The sequence below is a fragment of the Sitophilus oryzae genome, unplaced genomic scaffold, assembly GCF_002938485.1.
Source record: "Sitophilus oryzae breed Bouriz unplaced genomic scaffold, Soryzae_2.0 scaffold_1989_pilon_pilon, whole genome shotgun sequence".
Taxonomy (NCBI): domain Eukaryota; kingdom Metazoa; phylum Arthropoda; class Insecta; order Coleoptera; family Curculionidae; genus Sitophilus; species Sitophilus oryzae.
In genome coordinates, this window is record NW_022146711.1 from 65085 (window position 1) to 91261 (window position 26177).

The 26177-nt window shown below is 31.0% G+C and overlaps 1 protein-coding gene across 1 annotated transcript in view; it reads right to left on the reverse strand.

The window, feature by feature from the left end:
* Window positions 1–26177, reverse strand: part of LOC115883806 — a gene marked incomplete in the record, with an annotated part of 163537 nt that overhangs the window by 6967 nt on the left and 130393 nt on the right. The window contains 2 exon segments of the mRNA XM_030902211.1: window positions 407–629; window positions 17313–17464. Coding sequence (XP_030758071.1) covers window positions 407–629; window positions 17313–17464 — 375 coding nt within the window.

Genomic DNA, 26177 nt, shown 5'->3' on the forward strand with positions numbered 1-26177 from the left:
ACAGAAATTTATTTTAGGGGGGGCCCAAAATATAAAGCAATGTAGAATATGCTTTTTAGGGCGCCATTTTTAACCAAAAGCCTAATATTTTGCACAATTTCCAGATTTTAGGGGGGGCGAGCCTCATGCCCCCCTCTGTATCCGCTGTGTGTCTCCACTGTCTTAGACTATAAGTAAAACAGCGAAATCTCGTTATGAAAATGAAAATATAAAATTACACCAATCACAAGCATATCGTATATCCGATACACGGAGACATGAAAATGCAATAAATTTAAAAACTGCGTTATTTTCTAACCAATCAAAGCCTTTAAATTCTACCAATAAAATTAATATCGTATCGTCGGATAACGGATAATGACGATATTGGAATGAAAATCATTATTCTTAATTGTTTTTGACTTACCAGCACCCCGTGCTGCGCTACGTGTTCACTATCCAGTTTGCCGTCCCCTTCTGCGCAGAAGATGCACTTGCTCTGCGGCGTCCAGCCCAAACCGGTGTCGGCGTCTCCGGCGTCGTTCTCCTTGGCATCGGCGGCCACCGGCGAGGCGGCGCGCGCCGGTTCCTCGGCTGACGCGCCTTCCTCCTCCTCCTCGCCCTCCTCTTTCGCGGATTGTTTTCCACGACTGAAAAAGAAACAACGGACAGTTAGTATAGTGTGTCCCATTGTTGTGTGTTTTATGGGGTTTCTCGTTTATGAATAGCGATACAAAGATGCGGTTTTCACATCACTTTACTGCTCTTTTATAAAACTAAAGATACTACACGCAGATTTGTCCCTTGGTTTCTAAAATACAGGGCGAATTTGAAAATGTTGCATTGAGAACAAACATCTACGCAGAAGAACAAACTTCTACGCTAATTAAAACCACTAATTTATTCCACTAATTTGGAGATTTTGAATGAAGCTTGAGTCCCATAGAGTTTTGCATGTAGAACTCAGTGGCGTCACTAGATTTTCGCTGGGAGCTGTCATTCTTTAAATACGACCCAAACTTACGTTTTTTTTAAATGGAATACCCTATATTATATTATTTTTTATTTTACTTGATTTGTTAGGAGCTTTCTAAAAATATACGACACTCTATAATTATTTTCATAAATAAGCTAAAAAATGCATTATTTAAGTTTTTAACATATACAGGATGAGTCTTAAATCAGTGCAAATATTTTGAGGGGATGAGTCTTAAATCAGTGCAAATATTTTGAGGGGTAGTATATTTCGACCACAAACGCTTATGGATTTTTTTTGTGAAAAAAATTGACAAACACCTAACTGTAAAATTACATATACAATAAACAAAAATTCAATATTCCCATAACAATTCATTAAAAATTTAACTTGAAAAATTAAAAACAACCCTCTTTCCTATAAAAATATACAGTCCTATTATAAAAATCTAAAGGTCAAAGTCTAAACAATTAAAGTCAAACTGTAAACAATAAAAAATCTATAAAACAAAATGAATTTTTAATAACTTTATGTTCTTGTAAGTTCTAGGTGGGTAGTGTCCTCCAATATTCTCCCTCAACCTAACCGCCCTTTTTTAGATTGATTCTTTGATTGTTATTGTCATGGAAATAAGTTTCAGGAAAATAACAAAAGTCGAAAAATCCAAATTATTATTTTTAATCATCGAATCAATTGAAAGAAAGTTTTTGTGTCCCGAAATTAGAATGTAAATAAACTAGCTGGAGTCTTTGTGAATTGAAACTTCATTAGAAGATATAAACCATTTGAATGTCAAAAAATTCACTTCATTCACAAATAAAAGTTAGTTTTTGGTATACCGGGTCGCTGTTATGTATGGAAACGGCCGATTATTAGGTAAAATATACAAGGTACCGCAAAAAGTTAAATACAAAATTTATCTATAGGGTTTTTAAATGTCTATTGGCTAGTAATAAATTTATGTATACAGGGTCGGTTATAAAGTCATGGTATATCAAAGTTTAATTTTTTTAAATAGAATCCACTGTATATTATTGCATACTTCAATTTTTCCTTCAATTCTAAGCAAATATCAAAATACACAGTGTACCTCAAATCAACCGTTTCCGAGTTATTGACTTTTGAACATATAACTTAAACAATTTGATTTAATTAATTTCGATATGTTCAGTTTTATTTAATGATGGCATTCTTCCGAAACTGTGATACTGTTGTAATGGGTTCCTTTCAACTTTATGCAATAATCGTAATACACAATGTACATAAATTGAAGAGTTGAAATGTTAAACGAAAATTTTGTAATTTCCAGACTTGATATAATCTCATTTTATACATCTACAAATGCTAACTTGGGAACTAAGTATTCTCAAAAAAAGAACTCAAATATGTATTAAGTATCACAGTTTCGACAGAATGGCATCGTTAAATGAAACTGAACATATCGAAATTAATTAAATCAAATTGTTTAAGTGATATTTTCAAAAGTCAATAACTCGGAAACGGTTGGTTTGAGGTACATTTTTCGATTTTTGTTTAGAATTGAAGGGAGTATTGAAATATGCAGTAATATACAGAGGGTTCCATTTAAAAAAATGAAACTTTGATGTGCCACGACTTTATGACCGACCCTGTATACTTAAATTTATTACTGGCTAATAGATATTTAAAAATCTGATAACTTTTGCATTTAACTTTTTGCGGTCACCTAATAATCGACCGTTTCCGTACATAAAAGCGACCCTGTATATGATACCAATGCCGATGACAACTCAAATTATCTATTCAAATGTCCCGCTTTTAAATTGTATGTATGTCTGTTGGTAGCTGTGGAAATACTGATGCTAAAATTTATATCGTGCCCTAGCGGTGAATGGTTAAAGTGAATATAGGTTGTTTTAAACTATTTACTATATACAATAAAATTTATCTAGCATATTTGTTGAAGCAAACAAACAAAGTTGAATTATGGTAACGAAAGAATTTATTGACACTGATTCTGAAGTTAAGTTGATAAAATATTAATCGAATAATCAAATGAAAACTTAGACTTGTTTTCATTTACCCCGTGGATACACCGCGTTGAGGAAAATGAAAACACAGGTTTGGAGCAAAGAAAAAAGGAAAACATGTTTCCTTTTACCTAAAGTCACTACAGAGGTGCCAGATCTCACCATAAATCACTCACGATTTTGATCAAATCTCATGATCTCACGATTTTTTACGTTTCACCAATTAAAAAGTAACTGCTTTCAGAAATATTAAAATATCTAAGATACTGACTAAAAAGCGAAGTTCCTATTCATGAGCTTATTAATATTCATTTACCCCATGGTCACCTCAATTGTTATTCATAGCGAAAACCAAGCTGTGTGTGTTTTTATTTACCCCAATGTGTGGGTAAATGAAAATATTCATGGGGTAAAATGGGATAAAAACACATTAAAACAATCTTTATCTCTACTTCAATAAAAATTATTTATATATAGTTTTGATGAATATTTTCACATACCAAGCTAAGAAGGAACCGCATAGGAAAACCAAACCAAAATACAGTTCGGACCACCCTGTATAAAAAAGGCTAGAAGCACAGAATATACAGGGTGTTTCAAAAAACATGCCATTCCTCGCGTAAAAATATGATTTATTTTTCATATCAACGTATAAATAAACGTAAAATATAATAAATTATATGTTTTACCTAATTTATTATTAAATATTATTACTATTAGTCCAGCCTACAGCCATTTCAAATAAAAAAATAATGGTATTTAAGATAATTACAAAAAAATCTAATTTTAAAAAGTTTTAACATCCTGTAACTCTAAAACTATGCATTTCCATACCCATATTTATAGGAACTTTTTTATATTTTTTGATGAGGAATCAATGAGTACTTATTTAAAGCTTTCGCAAGTTAATGAAATTAAAATTTACTAAAGGTTGCTATTAGACTTGGATCAAGGCAAATTAATAAAATTGCGTTTATTTCATCAAGGAGGCCGAAATCGACAAAATATCAAGAGACAATTTTTGATCGGCATTAAACTGCTTATAATATTTCGCTAACAAGAGAAAAAAGTCAGTGGCGTACATGCTTTTTTTAGAAAAATATTCCAGTGATAACCCATATGCAAGTGTCCCTGGTTAATATGTCGACACTATATTAAATATACATTTATAGTCAACTTTTATCCTCAAAATTTCATTCGAAACGCTAAAAGTACTTGAAAGAAAATTATAAAAATCGAAAAAATATTAAGACTTCAACACCCTGTAGCTACGAAATAAAGCAGGAGCGAAATTCACCAGAACTATGAAAGTGTTAGGCAGGGGCTGAAGATTTACCAGTACTGTTGCCACCTCTATTACGCTGGTCTTACATCTATTATACAAGATTTTCATCAATATCGCAATTAGAGCCTGTCCATTCATAATTTTTATTACTGTCTGGAAGGAATTAGAAGAAATATTTGAAAATAGTATTCGAGACCCTTAACGGTCATTCGGCCAACTATTGTAGAGTCCAAAAAGCTTTTTCTGCGACAAGAACAATGGGCACTAAAATTATGTCCCGGTTAAGCGATGATTGCTTTGAAACAAGATTTGTTTCTTCAGAACTTTGCCTTATCAATTAAGGCAAAGTTCTGAAGATTAAAGGGTTAATAGGTTAATAAGAAAAGACCCTAATTAATCATATACCTAAGCTAAGTAAATTGTAAATACTTAAATAGTATCTCATACGTTAACTATTTTCTTTAAAATCTAAAGTTATATTTGGTTTTACTGGACATTATACGTGTCTGTACCATGCGTTTTTTTACATATTCCTACGATACAATTTTCTTTTTTGAATAATATAGGATTTAGTATTTTTATTTTTTCCATAGCAACTGTTAAAATTGCTTTATATCTATCAAAAATAGTAGATAAAATAGTACTTTAACCGCAATGGTAGATTAAATGATACTTTAACAGCGAGGATAGGTTAAAAACTTTATTTCTTCTCGCACGTTTTTTAATTGCTTTCATTTTTGAAAATTTTTGTATTCCTTATTAAGTTATTCGGGACTTAAATGGAAGTAGTTTGGATATGGCGTTTGCCGCCTCAGCCTGAATATCTGTTGGTAATTTACTTATTTCATTTTGAGCCATTTCTGGCTCCAATTCAATCAGCAATCGAAACGAAAGAGAATTGAAAAATATTGACTCAAAACTGACAACTAAAGAGACAGCTTTATTTAGAGACAACACCAACCCAGCACAATTTTTTTTCTACTCGTAATAAATTCCTTGAAATAATAATTTCTGAATATTTTTTAAAACGTAACTCGCTATGTAGGCCAGTGCAAATAATTTTGAATTTGCAAAAATTTTTAGAAAGTTGCAACCATTGAAAATAGTTAGCCTTAGTAACCCTTATTAACATACTAAAAGTCCCCATTTGTCCGATGTGTGCGTCATCAAAAAAAATCGGCCGCAATCTTGAATTTTGGTACTTTTTGGGAAAAAATGTAAATAACTCGAAAACGGTGCGTTATAGCGAAAAAGTTCAAGAGGTAAAAATTAAAGAGAATAAAAAACTCTATCAGAATCAATAAGAACAGGTTATTATCCTAACGCAGTGATGTACAATTTTTTTTTTAAATCGAGCAATTTTTAAAAGGAATCACCGAAATGCAAATTACTATTTTTTAAGCTTATTAACAAATAACATGGATATTTAGCATCAATTCAATAAAATACAGTCCTTGTGACATTTTCAAGAAATTTATTGGTGGTTTAATAATATTTCAAAAATTAAGAAAAATTGTCAAAGCTATCCTTTACTAAAACATGTGTACTAATAATGTGCGAAAGCAGTCTCCACCTTGTTCCGGTCGGAGATATTTGTACTTAAACCAAGGTATTTTTGTTACCATTTTGTAAACAACTTGTTTTTAAAAATACAGTGGCAGTTTGAAAAATTAGGCTACAGGTTGGAAGAAAAAAGTAAAATGTAATAAACTACTTGCGAATGTCTTTTGACATAAATATCATCTACGATCTTAACCTAAGATGTTAACACTTTTTCATTATAAATACATTATAAACATACCCCTACAAATTGAATAACAATAATTCAAATTATAACCATTTTAATAAAAATGTGTTATCAACTTGTAACCTAACTTTTCAAACTGTCATCTCTAGAAAAAAAAATGAAATTTACAATTTATTCGATTTGTTCTTTATCGACCGATATTTGTTTGTTCTCGCAAAAAATACCATTACAGTTACCACACAAGCATGAACATAGCATATTTGATTTTAAACATGTACCATTGCGATTAAAAAAAAATAGTACAACAAATATGATTTAATCTGCCGGTCTATTATAATTTTGTGTCAGTGTCACGTAATTTTTAAAAAATGCCTTTAACTTTAGAGCAAAAATCGATTATATTTACGCGATTAAGGGATGGGGTTCCCATAACATTGCAGATGCATTAGGGATAAACAAAAAAACAGTGTTGTTGGCTAAATCCAAAAAAAAAAAAAATTCAATATAATTCAAATATCCTTATAGACCAGGAGTTTCATCTGAGACTACTAATTCTTATACTACTTTTTTTTATCGCAATGGTACATAGTTTATTACATCCAGATTTGCAATTACAGTACATCATTTTCAATACAAATTTTGGTGCCACTGCGTTTGACATTGTTTTTGGAACTAAGGTATCCGTTTTTTTACTTCATCCACATTCTGTTGCCTCTTTTCCGTTATTTAGCCAATACTGCATTTATAAATAGGTCCTATAATAATGATTTTCAGCTGCGTTGGAGGTAAGGTAGCAAATCAAAAATTTACTATAAGTACCTGACGAGAGTAAGGGCTTTATATTTAAAATACCAACTGATTCAAATCTTTTGCTAGCCTATGTCGACAATATAATGAAAATAAGAATGTATTTCCAGCTTCGACTAGCTCAGATTTTTGTGCTGCAGGATCTAAAAAAACGGATGTAATTTGTCGCAGATGAGGATCTTTTTGCAACGTTTTGAAAGTCGCCAGTTTACATTACATTTTTTTCTTCCAACCTGAGCCTAATTTTTCAAACTGTCACTATATTGTTAAAAACAAGTTGTTTACAAAATGGTAACAATAAGACCTTGGTTTAAGTGCAAATAGCACCGACCGGGACACAGTGGAGACTGATTTCGCACATTATTAGTACACATGTATTTAGTAATGGATAGCTTTTACAATTTCTGTTAATTTTGAAATATTATTAACCCACCAATAAAAATATTTCTTGAAAAATGCCACAAGGATTGTATTTCAGTTGAATTGATGCCAAATCCATGTTATTTCAGAATAAGCTAAAAATTAGTAATTTGCATTTTGGTGATTCCTTTTAAAAATTGCTCGATTTTCAAAATTTTTTGTACGTCATTGCGTTAGATAATAAACTATTTTTTATTGATTCTAATAGATTTTTTTATTCTGTTTAATTTTTACCTCTTTGAAGTTTTTTCGCCATAACAAAGCGTTTTTTTGAGTTATTTACATTTTTTTCCAAAAGTACCAAAATTCAAGATGGCGGCCGATTTTTTATGATGACGCACACATCGGACAAATGGGGATTTTTAGTATGTTAATAAGGGTGACTAAGGCTAACTATTTTCAATGGTCGCAGCTTTCTAAAAATTTTTGCAATTTCAACATGGTGAATGCTCGCGCAATGCACTGGGTAATGGAAAAAGAAAATTCCACACCTGTAATTTTTAACCAATGAAAACGTGTTTTTTGATAAATCACTATGGTAACGGATAAATTTTAGTGAAAATTTTTTCCCTTGTGGGCACCCAACAGCGAATTATACTGGAAATTTTTTGACGACGTTTATAATGACAGAATATATTTTTGAGAGTCTGGTTTTTATTTGTTTACATGATAATTTTGATACATTTCAATTACAAAGCTGAGATGAAAGTTTGTAAACTGCTTCCATACGCTTGACTTCGATTTCATAGTATTCGCGGGTGTCAACAGCTTAATCTCCTGGCGAATATTTTCTTTGCTTTCATGATCGAAGCGAAACATTTTTTTAAGCTGTGCCGCTCGACAGCTTCAAAACTGAAATAGTTTTTAAGTTTGGGTGTCTCTTAGTTGTCATAGTAACTAAATAACATAGATAAATGAAACAAAAAGAAAAAAAAAACACATTTTAATTATTTGATTTCTCAAACACCTGTGAATTTTATCGACACACGAGTAAGTCACTAAATCTGGACATTTTTTCTCGCTCATGAATATTTTAAATTATCCCTCGTCTTCGACTCGACAATTTTCAAAAATATCTACGGCTCGGTACTCGGAAACAATTTGGACTTCAGTGGTATTAGTGAATATTGAAGTACACGACGATAAAATTGCATTATCGTCTCCTCAATTAATTCACCCGCGATTTCATCGCTCGTGAATTATCGACGATTAAATATCATTTTATCGTCTTGTATAAAAATAACTATTATTTTATTTTGGACATTATGTTTACTTTTGTTTTCAGCAAAATTCAAAAAGTATTTTGTGATTTTTGTGGGAATAAATTTGCTCTGATTTGATAACGGTAACTTTTCTATTTATTTCTTTTTCGCTTGTGCTGGTAAAGAAATAATTGGTAAATACCGGTAAACCGTTGCGTAAATTCCAAGTTTCAAAAAAAGTCGGTAAATTTGCAATACCTAGTCTTGTAATTGAACTGATGATTATGATGTCCCCGTAAGTAATTCCGATAAATTGAAGAATATATTTAAAAGAAACACGAAATCTGACCTGTGCGTGATAAGAAACTTATTAACCAACATAATAGTCTAAGAGTTGGCTACATAAAAACCTTATCATCGTTACATGGCTACTTTTTGTGTGAAGCATCCTTTGGTGTAGCCATTATGAAATAGTTATCTCTGCCAGCGTGATCCCGGGGCTTAAAGCGGGGGCGGCCAATCGAAAGGGTGAAATTTTGACACTAAAAATATTATAAGATACTTGAGTTATAATTGCGAAAATAGCTTTTATTTATTATTAAGAAACGTAGAAAATTGTTGGCAGACATTTTTCTGGTCGCCAAAATGCCGACAGACAACGCAAAGGAGGCATCGAAATTTAAAATTATCTCTCGACTATTAAAAATGAAATTTTAAGAATTAAAAAATATGGCATACATGCATGATTGGTGGAATGTCATCATATTTATTTATTTAAAGCCGTATGCAACAGGGCAGATAAAAATATCGTGGCTAAATCATCTGCGGACAGTTATCAAAAGCGCGATATTACTCTTAGATCATGTATACGATTATATTATAAATATATTTTTATTGTTTCAAAACAGATATCATATATTTACTATTCTGTCTCACTATTTGTATCTGACTCATCGTACTGCAGAACCTCGCTCTCGCAAACGAGTCTTCCTCTGAGTCGATATCTGCACCGTAAATTTTTGTAGACTTCATGTATTGTGCGTCGCTTATACAGGGTGAAATAAAAACTTTAGTAGCAGCCTCTTTTTAGGCTGATATTTCGACCCCAGGAACACGTCTATGAGTTTTTTTTTTTAATTAAAAATTATGTAGAAAATCGTGCATTATTTTTTAATTTTCTCCTGTGGCTACTTTAGAAAAACTTTTAGAACTGCCTGTTGACAGCAAATTTGGCCAACGGTATAATTATTTCTTAACCTATCATGCTTACGGTTTTACTCTATGGCTACGACACTAAAATAATGGATGCAAGTACAGAAAAAAAAACAGGGCTCACAAAATTATTTAAAAATCCTCTTTAAATTTCAAAATTGAATAACTCGGTTATTTTGGACTTGAAAAACGGCAAAAAGAAAATATGTTTCTTTTTATCGAGATTCACCAGCTCTGAAAATATTTGCACTTATTCAAGATTCACCCTGCAGAGTAATATCGCGTTTTTATAACTGTCTACCGCTGATTGAATCAATGATTTTTTTGTTCGCCCTTTTGCATACGGCTTTAAATAAATAAGCATGACCATTGCACCAGTCGACTTACATGTATGCGATGATTTTTCTTTGTCAAATTCTATATGTCTCTTTCGGGTTGTCTGCCGGCATTTTAGCCACGAGAAAATGTCTGCCAACAATTTTCTACGCTTCTTAATAATAAATAAAAGCTATTTTCGCAATTATACCTCGTGTACCTTATAATATTTTTGGTGTAAAATTTCACTTCTTTCGATTGGCTGCCCCCGCTTTAAGCCCCCGGATCGCGCTGGCAGACATAACTTATTTCATAATACAAACAACGGATACTTCATTACCAAAAATTAGCCATGTAACGATGATAAAGTTTTTTATGTAGCCAACTCTCCGTCTATAAATGAATATCTAATATAAAAAAATAATTTTAAAATTTATGTATTTTCCAAAAAATTCTAATAGTCTTTATCATAAATATTTTCACATGTATTATTATATTTAATACTCAATTCATATTAATCTTTTTGGTATTACCAGTACTAATTCACCTATAATCTCAAATATTATCAATATAATAATCAACAATATTACATAAGTGGATATACTTATAATCAGTGACAATATATCTTGATAAACATATCAATCAGATTTCTATTAAAAAAAAAAATTGAAGCAATAAAGGTGAGAAATGCACATTATTTTTTACAGTTCTTCCAACGATTTCAGAAAATCATAGAAGAAAGGCATGAAAAGTCATTTGGAATTTAAATTGAAAAAGAAAGATTTGATTTTAAATAAAATTAGTAATTAGCAAGTAAGACTACGTAATACTTGATGTTGATATTACTGATTAAATCGTTTACATGTTTTAATGCAAGTGCAAGAAATATAAAATTAGTGAACTATATAGCAGAATTTTATTCATTTTTAAAAAAAAAAAAAAAATTTTAAGAAAATATATCATATTACTAAATGTTTATCTGGGGATATACAGGGTGTTTTTTTTTCAAAATTGGCTCACCCCCATAACTCTCCTTTATTTTTTCAGATAAAACAACGGAATTTGCACAAGTTCGTATGTGACATAAATTGATTGATTGACGTATTCAATTGTTTTCGAAACATTTCCATTGATAACTTTGATGTGAAATGGCACCCCCGTTTCGGTATTTTTACTTTATTCGATTGAAAGTGACACTCTGAATCGAATGACATATCATGTCAATTTTTAAAAAAAAAAAAAAAAAAAAAAATCTATTTTAAATTCCCCAATCTAGAGTGCCATGGCTGTGTTAAAAAACACTAATTTTTAATCAAGGAGCCTGGAAAAATAGATTCGACTAATGTTTTTAGTGTCTTGTCATGGCCGGTTAAAGACAGACCAACCGGGCTTTTAATCATATCTCAATTGTTCAAATGGAACGAGGGTGGTATTTATTAAGATATTTGAAAAAGCATTTTTTACGAACAATTTGATACCACACACTTGGTATTTTGAGTCAAATTGCTCGTATGGAACTCACACAAGCATACCTTCAACAAAACCATATGCCAAAAATGTCAAAAAGTTGACATTATTGACATGTCATTCGATTCAGAGAGTAGTCATTTCATCATCGAATAAAGTAAAAAATACCGGAGAAAGCATTTAAAAATCAAAAGTTGTAGTCATTTTCCGGTGAAACAAAAAACAAGTGAGCCACTTTTGAGACGCACCCGGTATAATTCAGTATCCACCCATTATCAATGTCTGTCATTGCCATATTTCAGCATAATCAAATTAACATCTTTTAGTGGGGATCTCTTTTAAGGAAGGTTAATATATAAAGAATTATTAAACAAGTACCATACGATCGAGAAAAAAACGGCGCCAAAGACGTTGTAACGCTGTTGTAATTTATTTTTTATATTGTGTAAAAAAATTATTTTTTAAGCGGTGTAGTTTAAAAATTCGAGGAAAATACTTTTTTGGAAATAGATTTTCCTGTTTGGTAACGCTCTATCCTTTGTAATCTCTATACTCCGTGTTAATTTTTGGGATGTTTTATGTCAGTTTTAAATGATTGCCTTAGAGATTGACCTGCCAAAATTATAATTGATTGTCATTCGCCAGCCATCTTTGACGCCGTTTTTTTTTTTTTTATTTTTATTAAAGATAATAATACTATACTAAGCTAATGCTTGTTGTAAATTTATAAAAAACAATCTACTTTATCAGATATTTCGAAGAGATTCCAGCTAATCCAGACTGAGATATTACCATTTTGACTACCAGCACTACAGATATCCATATAATCTCCCACAAACCCCTTTACTTGTCCACAAAAACATTGTAACTTTTTAATAATTTATATTTTACTTAAAAAATTATCTCCGTATGTGACACTCAAGTTGCTACAAATATTAGACAAAATATATATATTTGGGAAGTTCAATGGATTTTCATCTGAAATCAATCTATAATGTTATCGATGAGTGTAGTTGCGTCATGAGAAATTATTTTTAAGTCCATCACCTTTTGAAATTAATAATAAACAACGCAAGTGTGTTTTTTGTAATGCAATTAAAATTGAGATCAATCAAAAAGTAACTATTTTTTTTTTTTTTTTTTTTTTTTTTTTTTATATATTTATTTTTGATTGTATTAATTATAACAGGTATTAAATATTAGGTGTTTTCTAAATTTTATTACTTTCGAGTATTTATCGGTGTTCGACGTTTTTGGAATAAACTTATAAATTACAATTCATAAAATATAATCGTTTCAGTATTCTTACTTGTAGTAATTTGTATGTACTTAATGTATATTGTAAATTCTTGTTAATTAATTTAACCTTTTTTTTTTTTTTTAGAAAAAAATATAAAAGGAAAAACAGTACTTAGATTGTTGTAAACATATATGACACACAATTGTTGTATTAGCTAAGTTATTATTCTTCCCCAACTCAGTTTACAATAATGCCTAGTAAGAGCAAATTGTGTCAAAAAATACAAAGCTAGTAGGAAGTGTGCCATAATTTAGGTCAATGATTTTCATTTAAATTTCAATCGAGATCAATCTGATTATTCTCTGACACAAATTGTGAGAATTACCACCACACTTATTCGCTATTGTCGTACAACATCAAGCATATTTAACTATTTGAAGATCTTACAAATTGATAGAAATAAAACCAACAACGTGATGCCTAGTACCATTTTATTTGGTATTACGGCATTGTTTTCTACAATGTCTATTGTAATAATTACATTGCAATAATTTCCTACAAAGAAGTGGGGTTTATTACAATTCATTTTTATTAAAAAAAAAAAAAAGTTTTAAAAAAGAATTTATGACTCCATAAATGTGTATTTTCTTGTAATATATTTATTTTTTACTGTATTTGAGAAAAAAGTATAAATAGATTTTGTACGGAAATGCAAAAAAGCAATATCCTGATTTTTCACCTAACCATTATGCATATTTTTAGCCGTGACCATACCAACAGGTATGGTAGGCTATTAAGATCGACAAAAAAAATTGGCGCCGCGGGAGGCACGCATAGCCGCCCATACTAAAATATGTTAATACTGAATGTGAGATTTACGATTTTGATGTTACGTTCTTGTTGCAAAATATTGCTCTACCTTAATTTGAAAATCATACGTAATTTTATTGGGGATTTTTCGCGCTCCTCCTTTATACCATTTCACGGTTAGATTGGTGTCATTGTTTTAGGAAATAATTTGGTTAAAATCGGTTCAGCGGTTTTGAGTTATCGTAACAGACTGATAGACAGACAGACAGATACCATGGAAATATTTTGTTCTTAGGTCATTTATGACCAAATTGACCCAACAACTCATTTTGAGTGAAATTGAAAAAAAAATTTTTTTGTTTATTTTAATAGCCTACCATACCTATTGGTATGGTCGGCTAAAAAAGGTTTTTAATTTCACTCAAATGACTTAATTGACCTAAATACAAAAAAAAAATATTTTCATGGTGTCTGTCTGTCCGTCTGTTTGTAACACGATAACTCAAAAACCGCTAAACCAATTTTAACCAAATTTAAGTAATAAAAATACTGTGGCACCCGATAATCTGGCCATTAGTTTTTGGTGGGGTGGGGCGTTGGTAAGGAGGTATGGGAGGGGGTTAAAAATTTAAAAATCGAACTCCAAATTACAGTAGCTATAGTGAAACGCAGTTTTCACTTAAGATTAGAAATAATATTTGCAAAAATTGTGTAATAACATCAAAATCAGTCAAAGTCGCAGTTTTTGAGATAAAAAAAATTGAAAAATTCCTTTACTTTGAAACTAAATGATATTGATCTGATATTGTGAAAAGTTTCTAATATTGGACAGGTAGTACGTATATAATTCAATTAAATCATGTATTACTATCATCTATCATTGTCAAGAACCTTCAGTTTCAGCGTCAAATCTGTAAAGTAAACTGAAATAATATTATTTGTATTCTGCCAATATTGTCATTTTTATTCAACCACCCCAGTAGCTCTATACGTCAAAATAATGATACAATAAATTTAAAAGCTGACGTATAAATGAAAGAGATAAAGAAGTCCATTATAAGTGCTTTAAATTGTTTTTTAAATGTAAATTTTAATGCATCGAGTGTTTACTTTGATTCATTAATGATTCCGGAAAGATAGACGAGATAATATATGTATGTGATCCTTGAAATCATATTATAAATAGTTGATTATGCAAATAAACTTTGTGCTCAAATCTTTTTTTAAAATATTTTTGCCATTAAGAAACATTATTTAAGGTAAAGTTAAAAGGTAAGGTGTTCTGGTGTTTCCCAATTTTCCCCACAGAATCTGGTGCATTCGCCGTTGCTTCTCAGCTTCAGCCTACTGACGTGTTCGCTTGAGGAGACAGTGTCCCGTTAGAAACCCTTCTGAATATCTGAAGATTGTTTTTAATTAAATCAAGGAAAATCTTGTATTTTTCTCATGGTCGTAAGTTTTGAGGAACTTGTTCGAGTGTCTTAAACCGTTGAGAACTCCCCCATTCCAGGTTACGGATGGAGTCTTCCAGGTTCTTCAGTCCCGCTTTTAGTTGGTTTCCGCTTGAAAAAGCAGAACGGTTCTGGTCCAGTTAGTGGAGTGTTCAAGCTGGAGTTTGGAGTTTCCAGCTAGATCATTTGCTTTTCATTGCCTTATATTCCTTGGTGAGTAGGCACCAATTAAACTTATACCAAGAACTTTAATGCTTTAGTTGGCTTTAGATAGTGACAGAGATAATTTCCCCATAATAAAGGATATTTATTATTTGTCTTCGAATGAATAAGCATAAGTGATCATAACTTTTTTTTGACACAATTCATATTATAGTTAATATAAGACGATACGGAGAGTTGTAGCTAAACGGATGAGATTTTGAGAATTGTAAGTTTTGGATTAGTCGAAGGACTATTAGAGCTTGGCAATTTAAAAATATTTTTACAAGATACAGAAGTGTCCAAAAAAATAAAAATATCAAAAGTTGTATTTTTTAAATGGAACACTCCTGTATATTATTACATTTTTAGTTTTCTACGATTAAAATAAATGTAAATTTGATTAAGATTTATTACACTTAAACCACTGTTTCTGAAATATTTTCAATTTTGTGAAATAGCAGTAAAAAAAAATTTTAAGGCTTCATTTCTCCAAGGGTGTCAAAGTTTTAATGATAAATATTGAAGTTTATTTACAATCAGTTATTGTGTTGCAATAATAAAAATTATACTATCTTATACAGAGTGTCTAAAAAATATTTTAAATACCTTTTTTTTTTTTTTTTTTTTTTTTTTTTTAATGGAACACCTGTTTATTTTATGAGAATCAGATGCAATAATTAAATTGTCTATCAAATTGTATTATATACCATTTTTACCTATCCCTTTAAGTTTCCGTAGAAAAATGCATTTTCTTGTAATTTAGAACTTATTTATCAATATACCCATGGAATACTGACATTTTAGATCATTTTTCAAGATGTAAAGACATTTTTAAAGAGTACAGATACTATTATTGTCGATATAATTCGTTTATTTCCCATAAAAATAATTCAAAAAAAAAAAAACTTTAAATATTTGTTAAAGAGGACCAATTAATATGATTCCAGTATTCAAACTACATTAACTGACTGTTTGCGTTGATTAATAATACATTAATTGCCTCAAATACTAAAAAAACTGGAGTTTTGTATGTGTATTAGACAGTGTAATAAAAAGTAACACCTTAAAAATGATACTTCATTTTACTTCATAGTTCAACAGAGACGTACATTTTCATAACTTATTATTATATTGATTTCGGATTCAAATCCACATTTATTTAGAATAATTTATTAACGAACACAATTAAGTATGTAATTAATTAGTATTTGGGCGGAAATAATGGTATTATATTTAATTAATGTATACTTTTATACAGATTTAAATAGTTTTCTTTTTGTAATATACAATGTTAGTAATATTATCGTTTTGCTAAAACGATAATATTACAAACCAAACCTGTACATTTTGTACATTTGTTGCTTTAAAAACAATTCAAAATGTCAATATTCCATAGATAATATTGATAAATGAGGTCTAAGAAAAGAAAATGCATTTCATTTGTCTAACAGGGTAAAAAGTATAATACAATTTGATAGACAATTAAATTGTGCATCTGATTCTCCTAAATATACAGGGCGCAACGATTTAAATTAAAAGAAGTTATTATGTTTAAATCTAGAAATTATTGAAAATAATTTTTTAGACACTCTGTGTTAGAGATATAGATATTTTAATATTGCAACACAATAACTGATCAATAAATAAATTTCAGTAAATATTTAGTATTAAAAACTTTGACAATCTTGGAATGAAGCCTTAAAATTTTTACTGCAATTTCACAAAAATTTGAAATATTTCAAAACGGTAAGGTTTAAGTGTAATAAACCTAAATAAAATTTACCTTTATTTTAATCGTAGAAACTGTAATGTAATAATACAGGGTGTTCCATTTAAAAAAATACAACTTTGATATTTTTTACTACTTTGGACACTGTATCTTGTAAAATATTTTTTTTAAATTGTAACTCTAATAGTCCTTCAACAAACCCAAAACTTGGCTAATTTGTAAAAAGCTAATCGTTTAGCTGCAATACTCCGTGTCCTATGTGGTGAACAACCCTGTATAGGTATTCTTAATAATTAATTATATTTATAGCAAAAAGGTACAGACAGATTAAATGTAACAGAATATAAAATACGCGTATAGAACTTCTTAGAGCCCTTTGATCCGAATTCAAATATAACGAATTCTATATTAAGGTATTAAATTTGTGGATATTATAGAAATAACTACCTAGTTACGTACCTTTTGGGGCTGGCGATAAGCTGGTTGTTTTCCTTTTGGTAATGTTGAAAACAGTCGTCTTCTGAAAGTAAGCTGCTTGTACGTTTTATATTGTTGTTGAGAGGTTGCAAATAATTTCTTGACATGGAATCTTGATAAATTTTCCATTTCCTATCTTAAATTATCAACACATTTTTTCTGAAAAAAAAAAAAAAAAAAATAACCATTATTTTTTAATTTATACCATAACTGAAATAATTAATTAATTCTGTCGATAGTCCGTTGAAATTATACTATCGCTGCATCAATGATAACTGAAGATTAAATTTCAAAAGCCGTTTATAGGAGTTTAGAAGAGGGACGAATAAAACCTTAGAGTATTTTAAAATATCAAGTAATTTTTTTAAAAATGTTATTATTGTTTCAGAGATTCTCTATTACCTTTTGCTTCACTCAATTAAACTTTTGAGCTTCATTATTTTATATAGTTATATTACACTTAAATGATGTCAAAGTAGATTTTCTTTTTTTTTCAAATTATTTTTTTTTTTTTTTGTGTTTTATTTGAAATGTACCGCTTAGAAGATCTAAATAGTGACGAGTGATACTGGGGTTCGTTTTGGTCTTGCATTTTTCCCTTTTTTATTTACAACTAAGTTTTCGCAGATAAAAATCTTTACTTACCCCTCCTCCCTATAATACAGGGTGGCCTGAACTGTATTCCGGTAACTCCGGCAGCATATTCTGCAGATAAAAGTAACTAAGAAAGTTCTTATAAATGGGAACTTGGGAACTTTTCGTTCGTAGCTGTATAAAAACTACTGAGTCGAAAGATATACATTTACGACGTCTTTTTATGCCAAAAATGTCTTTTGGTAAAATCGCTATGAGTAATAATAGTTCTCAAGATATTTGAAATCTAAAATATCAATACCTGTCATCATTGACATAAATTAAACATGCTGGACTAAATTGTTATTAGACTGAAATCATAAACTTAAAATGTTTTTGGATCAAGAGTTCAACAGAAATTGTTTTATCATCATTTCTTCCAAGAAAATTTATGATTAATTTAAAAATAAAAGATTCCCAAATTTATCATTTCAGTCAAGTAACAACTATCTACTCAACATAAGTTTATTTTTTGTCAATAATAATATGTATTGACTATTTCCATTGTAAATATATAACGGTTGCTCGTAGCGATTTACCAAGAGGCATTTTTACGTGAAAAATCACGGAATGTATATTTTTTTCACTCAGTAGTTTTATACGGTACGGACGAAAGTTATTACTCTTCAAAACAGTTAAAAACATATTTAGGTAGGTACCTAAACCTACAAATAGGTTTCAGCTGACATCAAAACTCCTAGATAAATTAACAATTTTCATTCAATTCGTTACTTCAGAAATTATTTGGAAAAAAATCGAAATAAAAAATGAAACTTCTACATCCAGTATCTCCGAAACTAAGCATTTTATGACATACATTTATGGGCCGAACTTTTTACTTATTTTTATCTGCAGAATATGCTGCCGAAGTTTCCGGTGGTTCAGTTCGACCACCCTGTATATTAAAACATCATAAAAATGTTCTCCGAAACTATTGCCAGCATATAATATGTGAGTTGTGGTAGCCGTCGACAATAAGCCATATGCGTATAAAGCCGCGTCCAAGCTACTCGAACAAAACGTTGGCGAACATATATAATTCACACTATATACTAGTAGCAGCAGGTCGTAAACGACGGCATAGCCCATCGCATCGGTCCCGAGGACTGAGTTGCGGGGAAGAATGCGACAACCAGTTTACTCTATAGATCTAGAATGCGTTTAGGTAGTCGCTGTTTTTTCGAGTGCCCGTATTTCGAGTGCAAGCATTTTATTAAATAAATTAATTGGTAAACAGTTTAAGAACTTTTATCGTTGAAGAATCAATATTTAACAGGCGGAGGGTCATAGGGTCTTTTGGTAGATTATTCGTTACAGTGTATTTTTAAGACCTCTGTATTCATTTTCAGCCGATTCTACCAGGTGTTTCTCAAAAAGGGGCTCACTTTTTACTTTTTTTATTTTTCAGATAATACAACGAAATTGGTTTGTTAGTATATGATATAAATCGGGATTAATTGACGTGCCCAATTGGCCTTGGTTGTTTCCTGTTTCACCGGAAATGACTACAACTTTGTATTTTAGATTGTATCCTAAGTGCTTTTTTATTTTATTTGATAGAAAATGACATTCTGAATAGAATGACATACCATACGTCAATTTTAGACAATTCCACTAAATAAAAATAGCATTTTAAATTTCAATCTAGAGTGCCAAGACTGAGTTAAAACTATTAATTTGTTTTTTCCTTCATGGCCGCTTAAAAGCGCCCAAATCGTAATTTTAATGATAACTCAAATTTTTCAAATGGTACGTGGCTGGCTCAGCATATTTGAAAGCATTTACGAATAATTTGGTACCACATACTTGGTATTTGGAGTAAAATTGTCGTTACGCTTATTTATACATTTTGAATTGAAAATGTCAAAAGTTGACATATAATATATCATTCTATTTAGAATGTCACTTTCTATCATATCCGGTAAAAAAAATACCGAGGGTACCATTTAAATCAAATGTTGTTGTCATTTCCGGTGAAATAGGTAGTGAAATAAATGAAAACGTCGACCAATCCTGATTTATGTCCTGTAACATATCAAATCTCGTTTTGTACCTAAAAATTAAAAGTTATAGAAGTAAACCACTTTTCAGAAACACCGGTATAAATATATATTTCTAAAATGTAATGGTAAAATTTCATTTCCGGTGTCAAACTTCCTATTAAGTAATAATTTCACTCTTTGTGAACTTCCATAATAATTCCGGTTTTTAATAAAATAATCATAAAGGTCTTTATTAACAAAAAATGAAATTATATGGACGAAGTCTAGCAACATAGCTATTCACACTCAACCCACAATAAAATTAAAATTATAAAATCTTTTCTTTGTGCAAACAAATTATTGTAAATGTTTTTCACGATCCAGTCAATAACTGCGTCTCCCATTGTCGAATCGGTAAAAATAAAATCACAGATGGACGCCTGAAATTAAATGAGACCCTTCCAAGTGTCCGGTACAATGTCCGCCGAAATGCACGCCGTTCGCCCCTTTTGATTTACCGACACCCGTCGGAAAAAGAACGCGCGCTCTAGCATAGGCAGACGCAAGCTCTGGCGTACAAGCTAGCCGTTGGCGCTCCGCGCTCCTTAATAGGCCTAGGCTAGCTGTACCTGTTGGCTTTATTATTTATAAATCTACCTATCTCACAATTTTCACTTAGTATCTGTTTAATTATATATGTTCATGAACATTTTGTTCGAGAAGCTTGGACGCGGCTTAATATAGGTTTTTTTCAAACGCCCCAAAGTACCGCAGTAGGTTTGGACTTGCAAAAGTCTTGTGCAAGACTTTGCGTTGAACCTTGGTAAGATCAAGAATAAAATAAATTTTTACCTTTCATCTTTTGTAAACATTATTATTAGAGTATTAATCACAAAATTTATTATTTTTAGGTTTTAGGTTTGATGATGTTTGACAATAATCTTAAATTTAGTTACCTATTTCATATTATACAGAGTAATATGAAAAGTTGCAAACGGGAATATATTTGTCAAAAAAACTACTATCAAGTAAGATCTTAAATACACATCGGAGGTTTGGATTAGAAAACATTGGTTTCCTCTTTGTGTATTTGACATTTGTGGCAACTTTTTTTCTAAAAAATTTTTGTCGGTTCAGTTTAGCACTGTTTTAGTATGCTCTGGGCTGTAGTAACACTTTTCGCTACACTAGTTCAAATGTTTTTGTTTTTTGCAGTCTTCTAACTAAGCTCACTCTCCAGGACACTAACATCACTCTCCAGGAGTCGCTGGGCCTCGATGTTTTGATGTGCTGAAGGACCCTTTCTTCAATGCTTAAGGCATATTTCCTGATAACGTTGTCGACATCATCGACTTCTAAGTCCTTGTATAGATTGCACCGTGGTACAGTCGCAATTGGTAATCTACATAAGGAGATCTTCATCATAGTATTTTTTAAGAGATATTCTGGATTGGTACTTTTCAAATTATCACCCTATACTGTGTAGATTTAAAGAAAAAGAATGCAACCTTCTTAATGCAACCTTAGTGATTTTTTTTATTTTATTTTAATTCAATAAAATATATAGATTAAAAAGTCTTCGGCTTTCGCAAATAATTCTCTAGCCAGTAGTACGTTTTAAAATAACTACCCTCTTTGAGAACATGTATAATTAAAAAAAACCTCTTCTAACTAAAAAGCCTCATCGTTATATGCATTTTTCTATGCAAACAACTAATTAATCCATAGGAACTGGTCAAAAAGTTTTTTTCACAGATATCCCGAACCATATATCGTACAGCTTATGCTCGCATAGACATACAGTGCATATTTTTTAATTACGCGTACACGCATTTACGGATGTTTGACTGCGTCGGCAGGGAAAGGGGTGCGGAAGCGTGGAGGGGCGATTCGAGGCCGCTCTCGCTCTCAAAGCGGTCGGCCAAAGTTTTCGTTGCTTTTAAGCCGAACGAAAGCTACGAGCTACAGGAATAAAGCATTATGCACCGTACGTATGTGCACGTATCCCTTTCCAATCGGTAGTTCGTTCTCTTTCTGTTACATACAGAGCCGAACTTAGCCCTCGAGAAAATGAAAAAATCTGTATGCACTATTTGCGCATATTTGAAGTGAAACCATTTAATAACAGCTATTAAATTGAAGGATATAAGGTAATAACCGCCTATAACAAACCCGTTTATTGCGAAATTTCGTTAATAACGAACCAAATCTATAAGTACTAAATCAATAAATCAATAAAAAAATAATTTTTTTTTTTCGTAAATAATGAACCCTTTTATAAACGGATAAAACGAACCTTAAATTTTAATATGATCGTAAGATTTTTTCTGGCAACGAACCTAAAACGGTATTTTATCACTCATGCCACCAAATATTAGTTCCAAACTACAACCTATGGATGCTTAAAAAAGCTTAAAGAGCTATTTATAACTTATTTAAAAAAAAAAATAAAATAGTAAATATTTGATACATAGGGTGAACATTTTTCTATCAACCTCTTGGATGGAATAAACTTCATTTATATGACATGACATGAAAGGATATCAAAACAAACAATTTTTAATTGTTTCAGCACGTTGGTTTCCTAAAAGTGGAAAATGATTTCGATTCAGACGATGACTTGACAGTAGCCGAATGGATAAGAAGATGATAACAATATTCTAGACAATCTTCCTTGTTCTGAAAATAAGTTTAAGGAATTTCTCCATTTTGATGATAATCTTGTAAGTATCGAATACTTGGATGATGATGCTATTGTCGCTTCTTTGTCTTCTTCAGTTTATATTGATGACGATGAGGAGGCGGAAGATGAAGAACATGTGAGTACAGAATTGATACCAGTTCCGACCACGGGAGGCACTTCAACATATTGCTAACGTTCGTCATTTCCTTCAGTCACGAAATAATCCGCAAACTGTTCTAACCAATTAGCCGAAGTAGAATTACATATTAATGATATTCATTTCACCAAAATAGAACAAACTAAAATATTTTTTTTTTAAATTAGACTCTTAAGAACAGTTGTTAATGTATCTACCATATTACAAAATATATTTTATGTACCATATCTATGTATTAATAAAAATGCCACATTACCCGGCCGGATAGCTGTGGCCATTCGACCAAAATACTACTACATAATATATATCTCTGACTACTACTAACTGCTACTAATCAAAAATTTGCTTTGTGTAGTCTGTGGTCTGTTTTTGTTTAAATATTTTATTCATTATTCTTATTGGTGATTTAAAGATGACATTATAAAAATCACACAGATATTCTATACAGAACTATACGAAACAAAACGGGATCCGCCGGTAGACACCGTAAAGAAACTCCAAACAAAAATAAGAAAATGAAACTCAGAACTACAACCTGAAAAAAGCAAATCGGAAATTAAGGGAACATTGAAACAAATTACAAACAACAAATCACCTGGAAAAGACGGAATAACAACAGAAATGCTAAAGTACGGAAAAGTGTGTTAATACTCTTTATATTCTCCTGAATAAAATCCCAATAGAAAAAATAACCCCAAACGACTGGAAGGAATCTATAACCATCATACTACAAGCAAAAAGGTGATAGGGTAGATCTAAAAAACTATCGTCCTATAACACTCCGTAATTTATAAGCTCTTCACTAAAATATTAACCGATAGACTAACAACAAAATTTGACGGATACCAAACAAAAGAACAAACAGGCTTCAGAAAATGATACAGTACAGTTGACCACTTATTAACTATGAAAAAATACTAATAGAACGAGCCAATGAATACAACATCCCACTATATATTGCATTTTGTAGATGGAAAAAGGCTTTGATAGTATTGAGCACTGGGCAGTAAAAACTTCCTTAATAAATAGCAGGATAGAGACTACAGATACGCAGACTTAATAGCCAACATATATAGCGAAGCAAAAACAACAATTAAAATCCACGAAGGAACAAAGCCAATTCGCTAGGAAGAGGGGTCAGACAGGGTGACACAATATCCCCTAAACTCTTTAACCAGGCATTATATAAGACGTTTTCAAAATTTAGACTTTGGGAAGAAAAAAGGTATCAAAATATGTGGACAATACTTGAATCACCTAAGATATGCAGATGATATCGCCTTAATAACAGAAAAGAAAGAAATGCTGGAAGAACTGGATACAGCACCTAGAAGAATAGGCCTAAATATGAACTACACTAAAACTAAAATCATAACAAACACAGATGAAAACATAACAACCAGAATAAAGCAAGAAAAAAATAGAACAAGTTGAAGAGTATATATCTGGGACAAATGACTGAAAAAAGAAAACCAAACAGCTGAAATAAAGAGACGAGTAAGACTGGCCTGGGCAGCATTTGGAAAATGAAGTTATTATTATTAAAAACAATTTTTAATATTTTTAAGTATCTCAAAAACCAAAGTATATAATCAATGTACTCCCTGTACTTACTTACCGATCCCAGACCTGGACACTGACAAATATGGATAAGGTAACAAAATCTCAAAGATCTATGGAAAGACAAATGCTCAAATCAGAGAAAAACTAAAGTAAGGGATGTTAGAAGTGAAGTAGCAAAATTGAAATGGTAGTTTGCCGGTCACAATGTACGACAGAAGGATGATCGATGGAACAAATGCATCATAAACTGGAGGCCCTGGGAGAATAGAAGAAGTAGAGGAAGACCCCAGATGAGATGGCCGGACGATCTGAGGAAACATGCAGGCACAAGATGGATGAGCACGGCGACAGAGAGGGAAGAGTGGAAGAGATTGGGAGGCCTATGTCCAACGATGGATCGAAGAGGCTGAATAGATAGATAGAGATTGGTGATTTATATTTAAATTAATGTTAATCGTTAAGCAACCAGTATTTCTTTTGCATAATCAAAATTGTCATTCTAAATTTTACATAACCAAATTGTCACTCAAAAAATCGCTGTCTTTTTAGACAGATGTCACTTGTCTTGTCAGTATTCAATTCATTATTCGAATTTCTAGAATGTTGTTAAAATTTCATCTTAAAATAAAATTTTAATCAATCAAAATTGTTTATCTCCTCATTTACCGGGTTAATAATACAGAAATTACGGCTCACTACAAACAATTCATTATTTATAGTGTTACAAATTTTTGTAAACAAAATGTGACATCGAATTTGACAATGACACAATAATATTTTGCTTGTATTTTAATTGTAGTTTTCTCTGGGGCTGTATTATAAATTTTACTAATTTGAAACAACTTTTAAATTACTCTTCCAAAATTATACAGTTGAGGGTTGGAACTTTGGTGTTAGACAGTTAGCTGTAACATTTAACATTATTAACATACTGTAACACTTTTGCTTTTAGCATGGACGCAGCTTGCCCCATAAAGCGACATCAGCAGATGATTATAAGCTGAACTAGAGATAACTGTTGAGTTTAGTTTAATCATCTGCTGATGATGCTAACATGGTTAGCGAAACGCGCGTCCAGTGTAAAAGTAAAAGTGTTTTGGTGTATTGTGGTGATTTAGTGTTTTGGTTTATTCTTCCAATGAAATGGAATTTGCCACTAAAAGTACAACTTTTTGTATTAAAAAATCATATGGGGAGATAATATTTCACTTTTTCAAATTAACATGGGATTTTCTATATCCCGTGTTTTCGATGTAAAAGAAAATCTATTTAAAAGAAATCTATTTTATCAGTTAGAGCTAGTCTCACTGCTGCTTTAGCGCTTTTTGAATTGTTTTTAATAAAATAAATTTGTGTATCTATGATCGACCCTGGCCAGTCCTATTTCATTTAGCCCAGGGTTTACACTGTAGTGAGTGTGAATAAGTTACATCGAGAATACATATCATTAGTAATCTGAAGGAGACGGTGCAGTAATATCTCTTCATTCGTCATTTCATTAATGAAGTCCAGTAACCCTCGACTAGTTCTTATGTTGTAGACTGGCTAGTTTGAATTTAATTTAATAACAATATTTCATTTTATATTAAAAAAAAAAAAAAAAAAAAAAAAAAAAAATCGAAAATATAATATAAATTGATCAGTAGTCCACAAGAAAATTCAAAATTGAAAAAAATAAAAAAAAAAAATGTTATTATCTCCCAATGTTCCATAATTTTTTATACCTGAAAAATAAATATAAAATCATTTTTGTTTTCTATTGGGCCGACTACGGCCCTGCTGCACCACTTCGATTCTAGCAATACGTAACTGAACGAAGCACAATTGAG